The 6411-nt window shown below is 39.7% G+C and overlaps 1 protein-coding gene across 1 annotated transcript; it reads right to left on the bottom strand.

Annotated features, from left to right (window-relative positions):
• Nucleotides 1–4097: 4097 nt before the first annotated feature.
• Nucleotides 4098–4607, bottom strand: LOC149022540 (uncharacterized). Its single transcript, XM_089147645.1, has one exon. The coding sequence runs from the start codon at nt 4605–4607 to the stop codon at nt 4098–4100; it is 510 nt and encodes a 169-aa protein (XP_089003771.1).
• Nucleotides 4608–6411: the final 1804 nt, after the last annotated feature.

Consider the following 6411-nt stretch of genomic DNA (forward strand, 5'->3'; position numbering starts at 1 on the left):
ACATAGCCTAAAGAAAAAAAACTCTGAAATAGTATAAGAACAAACACATAAACCACAAACCAAAAATGAACATACAACACAAACACAGCCAAGCAGAAATTTCACAAATGGAGAAGGGAAGAAAGGAAATGGGGAGAACACTTAGCTGATGTGGTGTAGGGTAGATGGAGTGTCGAAACTCAACAAGAATGTGCACGAAACCCAGTACAGCACCGGAGTCCTCTGAGAAGTGATTCGATTATGGAATGGGGAAAAATTTATGGTTGTTGTGAGAGATGGATTAGCGGTGAAGAAGAATGTTGCTTTGATGGATGAATGTAGGCAAATGAAAGTGGGAAAGTCTTTGAGAAGCAGAAAATGGGGGAAGAAAGGAGGATGAATCGTAGTGGAGAAGACGATGGTGCTGGTTAGGTGCGAAGAAGTGAGCTTTGAGTGTTTTGGGATTTTTGTTTGAAATGAGAAGGTTAATGGGTTGGGGTGGGTATTGGTTCAGAATCGGTTCGAATCAGTATTGGTTCAATAGAAGTTTTGAAGTGTATTTTTGATGGGTTGGTTGGGTTTAAGGTTAAACCGGGTCAAGTGAGTGGTTTTATCGTTGCTGTAGCATTGCTACAGCAACGAACACAGAATGTAATTTTCAACAGAGAATGTAATTTGTCAACAGAACATGTAAGACCCGTAGCTGAGGATCAAAACTTTGTAGTAGCATTGTGGCAACATCGCTACAACAAAGATAGTGAAATTTGCTGGATATTGAAACATGCTCTGTTCAGCAGTTTGATTTAATGATAAGTTTGGCAAAACACCCAAGCACTCTCTTTTTGTTCCCCACACTCCCTGCACATCAAAGACACCTATCAACAAATTATCTGTCAGTGTTTTTTTTTTTTTTTCATCACACATTATGAACTACCCATGACTTAATTAAACACCTAATGAACTAATAGCACACAATTAAACTTAAAATAATGAAATCTAAGTGACCTCCCTTCTTTTTAAGCCTCTTGAAGGATGATTGAAGATTTGTCCCGCTCTAATGGTGCTCCCCAATAATGCTTGATTCTCTGACCATTGACAGGAAATTTCCTTTTAGAGATGCCCTCTTGCAACTCCACTACTCCATGTGGAAATACTGTCACTATTGTAAAAGGACCTGACCATCTTGATTTCAGCTTTCCTGGAAATAGTTTGAGTCTAGAGTTGAACAGTAGAACTTGTTGACCTGGTTCAAATACCCTCTGCAAGAATTTCTTATCATGCCATTTCTTCACTTTCTCCTTGTAGAATTTGGCATTCTCATATGCTTGGAGCCTGAACTCATCAAGTTGATGGAGTTGTAGCATTCTCTTCTCACCAACCAAAGTAGATTCAAAATTGAATTTTTTAATTGCCCAGTATGCCTTATGCTCTAGTTCCAATGGTAGATGGCAAGCCTTTCCAAACACAAGTTGATATGGTGACATTCCAAAAGGTGTTTTGTAGGCAGTCCGGTAGGCCCAAAGGGAGTCATCTAACCTTATGGACCAATCCTTCCTTGTAGGGCATACTGTTTTCTCCAAAATCAACTTGATTTGTCTATTAGAAACTTCAGCTTGCCCATTTGTTTGGGGATGATAGCTTGAGGCAACCTTATGACGAACTCCATACTTAGACAATAAAGCTCCAAGGTATTTGTTGCAAAAATGTGAACCTTCATCACTGATTATGGCTCTTGGAGTACCAAATCTAGTGAAGATGTTCTTTTTCATGAATTCAATAACCACCTTGGCATCATTATTTGAACAAGCAGCAGCCTCCACCCACTTGGATACATAGTCCACTGCTACTAAAATGTAAAGATTGCCATATGAAGGAATAAACGGCTCCATGAAATCAATTCCCCAAACATCAAACAATTCTACTTCCAAGATATTGGTTAAGGGCATTTCATTCCTTTTGGAGATGTTTCCCACTCTTTGACATCTATCACATTTTTGAATGAATTGATACGCATCTTTGAACATACTTGGCCAATAAAACCCCGATTGCAAGACCTTTGCTGTTGTCCTATCTCCTTGATAATGTCCACCATATGGGGAGTCATGGCATTGCCTCAACACATCCTCTACTTCTATCTCAGGGATGCAACGCCTCAATATTTGATCTGCACATAGCTTGAATAAGAATGGTTCATCCTAGAAATACCTTTTAACCTCATGTAGAAATTTCTTCCTTTGTTAAGTGGTCATCATAGGGGGTAGAAGTCTGCTGGCTAAATAATTAGCAAAATCAGCATACCAAGGTGTTTGTGAGAGAGAAACAGCAAAGAGTTGTTCATCAGGGAAGACTTCTTTAATTTCAAATTCAACTGCTTGGTTTGGATTTTCCAGCCTAGACAGATGGTCAGCCACTTGATTCTCAGTCCCCTTCCTATCTTTTATCTCCAAATTGAACTCTTGAAGCAATAAGATCCATCTAATCAGCCTTGGTTTAGCATCCTTCTTGTGTATCAAATATTTGATGGCTGAATGATCTGTGAACACAATGACCTTTGCCCCCACTAGATAAGCTCTAAATTTGTCAAATGCAAACACAACTGCCAAAAGTTCTTTTTCAGTGACAGTATAGTTCAATTGTGCTCCTGATAGGGTCCGACTAGCATAATAGATTGAATGGAATACCTTATTCTTACGCTGTCCCAAAACTGCTCCTACAGCCCAATCACTAGCATCACACATAACCTCAAAGGGGATGGACCAATCCGGTGCCACAATGATGGGTGTAGAGATTAGCGTTTTCTTCAACTCTAAAAATGCTGTCATACATGCTTCATCAAAGCTGAACTGACTTTCTTTTTCAAGCAGGCTACACAATGGTTTAGATATTTGTGAAAAATCTTTTATGAACCTTCTATAAAACCCAGCATGGCCAAGAAAACTTCTAATCCCTTTCACACTTGATGGTGGTGGTAATTTTTCTATAATGGCAACCTTGGCTTTGTCAACTTCTAGACGATGTTTGGAAACCTTATGTCCAAGAACAATCCCTTCTTTAACCATAAAATGGCATTTTTCCCAGTTGAGGACTAAATTGGTTTCTTCACATCTCTGTAGAACTTTTGCCAAGTGAGTGAGGCATTCAACATATGTTTCTCCAAAAACTGAAAAATCATCCATAAACACCTCCACAAATTGTTCCACCATATCAGTAAAAATGGCCATCATACACCTTTGGAAAGTGGCTGGGGCATTACATAGACTAAAAGGCATTCTTCTAAAGGCAAAGGTACCATAAGGGCAGGTGAAAGTGGTCTTATGTTGATCTTCAAGAGCAATGGCTATTTGATTGTAACCTGAGTATCCATCTAAGAAGCAATAGTACTCTTTTCCAGCCAATCTATCAAGCATTTGGTCAATGAAGGGCAGCGGGAAATGTTCTTTCCTTGTAGCCTTGTTGAGCTTTCTATAGTCCATACATATTCTCCACCCACTTACTATCTTTGTAGGTATCAACTCCTTGTTATCATTCTCCACAACTGTCATTCCTCCTTTCTTGGGAACACATTGTACTGGACTCACCCACTTGCTGTCTGAAATTGGATACACAACCCCAACATCTAACCATTTAATGATTTCCTTTTTAACCACTTCCTTCATAATTGGATTCAGCCTCCTTTGATGCTCCACAGAATTACTACAGCAGTCTTCCAACAGAATTTTGTGCATGCAAATTGATGGGCTGATTCCCTTGATATCTGATATGGTCCATTCTAATGCTTTGCTGTATTTCTTCAACACTTTAATTAACATATCTTCTTGCTCTGCTGTTAGCACTGCTGAAATGATAACCGAGAGTGTCTTGTCTTCACCCAAATAGGCATATCTAAGGTGTCCTGGAAGAGGCTTCAATTCTAACACAGGAGGCTCTTCAATTGATGGCTTAAGGGATGGAGTTGCAAGCTCAGATAATACAAGAGGATCAAATCTATTCCCTCTTAATGTCTCAGCTGGTCTTGCATCTAACCAAGCCATGCAGCTACTTGCTTCATCACCTACTTGTGCAATTTTAGATGCCAATGAAAGCTCTAATGGATATTAAATGCCCTTTGTCTCCACTTCTTATAAAACCAGCTCTTCAATAATATCTACCATAAAGCATTGCTCTACCTCATCTGGAGATTTCATTGCCTGGAGAACATTGAAAGTAACTTGCTCTCCATTTACCCTCATAGTTAATTCTCCTTTATGCACATCAATTAAAGTCTTTCCAGTGGCTAAGAAGGGTCTTCCAAGAATGATGGGCACATCTCTATCAGCTTCAAAATCAAGAACAATGAAATCAGCAGGGAAGATGAACTTATCAACTCTTACCAAGACAACTTCAATTTTTCCTTCAGGATGAGCTAAGGATCTATCAGCCAGCTGAAGTGTTACTGTAGTTGGCCTTGCTTCTTCCACACCAAGCTTCTTGAAGATTGACATTGGCATAAGGTTAATGCTAGCTCCAAGGTCACAAAGGGCTCTCCCAATATAATTCTCTCCAATAGCACAAGGAATGGTGAAACTTCCAAGATCCTTTAATTTTTGAGGAAGCTTGTTCAGCAAGATGGCACTACTCTCTTGTGTCATGGCTACTGTCTCAAACTCTCCAAATCTCTTTTTTTTAGAAAGGATGTCTTTTATGAATTTCACATAATTTGGCATTTGTTCAAGTGCTTCTACTAATGGTATATTGATGTGGAGCTCCTTCAAAACATCCAAAAATTTCTTGAATTGATGGTTTTGTTGTTGCCTTTGAAATCTTTGAGAAAAGGGGGGTGGTTTATAAGGCAGTTTTTCTGGAGAACCCTGTTGCAATGGGGCTGTAGCTGGTGGTTCAGGACTCTGGTTTTCAGAATCAGATTTGTCACATTCTCCCAGCCGGTACCCTATCTGGCATACCCGAGAGTGTGATCCACAACCCAAAAGATCAAGTTTAGGAACGATCATATCCATTTCGCACAATAACATAATCAAAATCAAGAACAAATCATAATGTTCAAGTAATTTATAATAAAAGTCAAGAAAGGATCTCAGAAGGATCACTATAGAATATCAGAGTGCGGAATAACAAGATACCAATTCAAAAGACAACTGTAGAGTATAGCGGAAATATACCCTACAAACACATGCGGAAGGTAGATCGAAATCTAAATAAAGCTCTAAGCTAATACAAGTAAAGTAAAAGATAAGTCTAGAAGAATGTAGAGAAAACTATTCCACATCTTCAGTCAGCTCTTCTTCTCCTTCAGTCTTCATCTTCTTCACCTTGTGCTTCCTCATACGTATCGTCATAGTATTCAAACCTGTAGAGAAGTCTAACAAAAGATTGTACAAAAAGGAATGAGTTTCGAAAGAAACTCAGTAAGGTAAGTTAATCCATAACAACATAAATAACATGTGGCAAAACATAACAAGATGCAATGCAATATGAGACAGATAATGTATGTATGCAACTAAACTCTATGTATGCTGGTCTCTATGGCAGACATGCTTTAAGTCATAGCACCGTACTTCTTTGGGTAAGTCCGCTCACATCCTCAACCATTTAAGATATCTTGGATTCTCTCACGGATCATTTCACCGGTCTTGAGCAGCCGGTTGGTAATGGGTAAAGTCCACATCAAACCATGGTAAGGGGTTAAGTCAACACACTCTCTCACAACCGTTTGGCATAAGTACCGGCGCATGTCAGGGAAAAGCCTAGCCCAATGCAAGTCATCTACTCAGGTCCAGATACTTCCATTCCTCGTCCCTGAAGATCCTTTCCGGTATCCTTTCCACTAGAGTCCTAATAGTCCCTGACTACGGACTCATCAACCCTATTGGTTATCCACATATGGTAAACGGGAAGCTCTCATGTCCCCTCACAGATCATTTCACCGGTCTTGAGCGCCCATGAGCCCAAGTCTAGCCATATGCAACCCTCCAATAAATGGCCTCTTTTGAGTATCCACAATGTGATCCATGTCCTCTCACGGATCTTTTCACCGGTCTTAAGCGCCCACGAATCCCCATTGCTACCATGGGTCGTTCGGTCTCAATACCCTTCCGATTTGGGTCTGATATAACAGGGGTATATCCTAGCCAAACACTGCTAGACAGCCCTAGGTATGATAACCATTGATTCGGGAAAGCGTCGATGGGCATCTTCGGAAAACAGCCCATACTATTCCCTCCGATGTCTAAGGACAGAAGCATCAATAGGATACTCCCCATTCCCAAACCAAACTTAAGCAAACACATTCTCAGATCAGTCATGACATACACAACCAACAGTTCATCATATGCAAGAGAATGTAAAAGCAAAATCAGATTAAGCAGTAATAAGTAACTCATATAACATGAATAATGAAAAAGATAATATAAATAAGTGCTACTGTTCTCACAGTAG

This window comes from Hakea prostrata, chromosome 3 (assembly GCF_041222555.1).
Source record: "Hakea prostrata isolate BN-2017 chromosome 3, UWA_Hpros_2, whole genome shotgun sequence".
Taxonomy (NCBI): domain Eukaryota; kingdom Viridiplantae; phylum Streptophyta; class Magnoliopsida; order Proteales; family Proteaceae; genus Hakea; species Hakea prostrata.

What these genes read in the sequence shown, in the direction of transcription:
- LOC149022540 (XM_089147645.1), bottom strand. Translation starts at nt 4,607, where the DNA reads ATGACACAAGAGAGTAGTGCCATCTTGCTGAACAAGCTTCCTCAAAAA.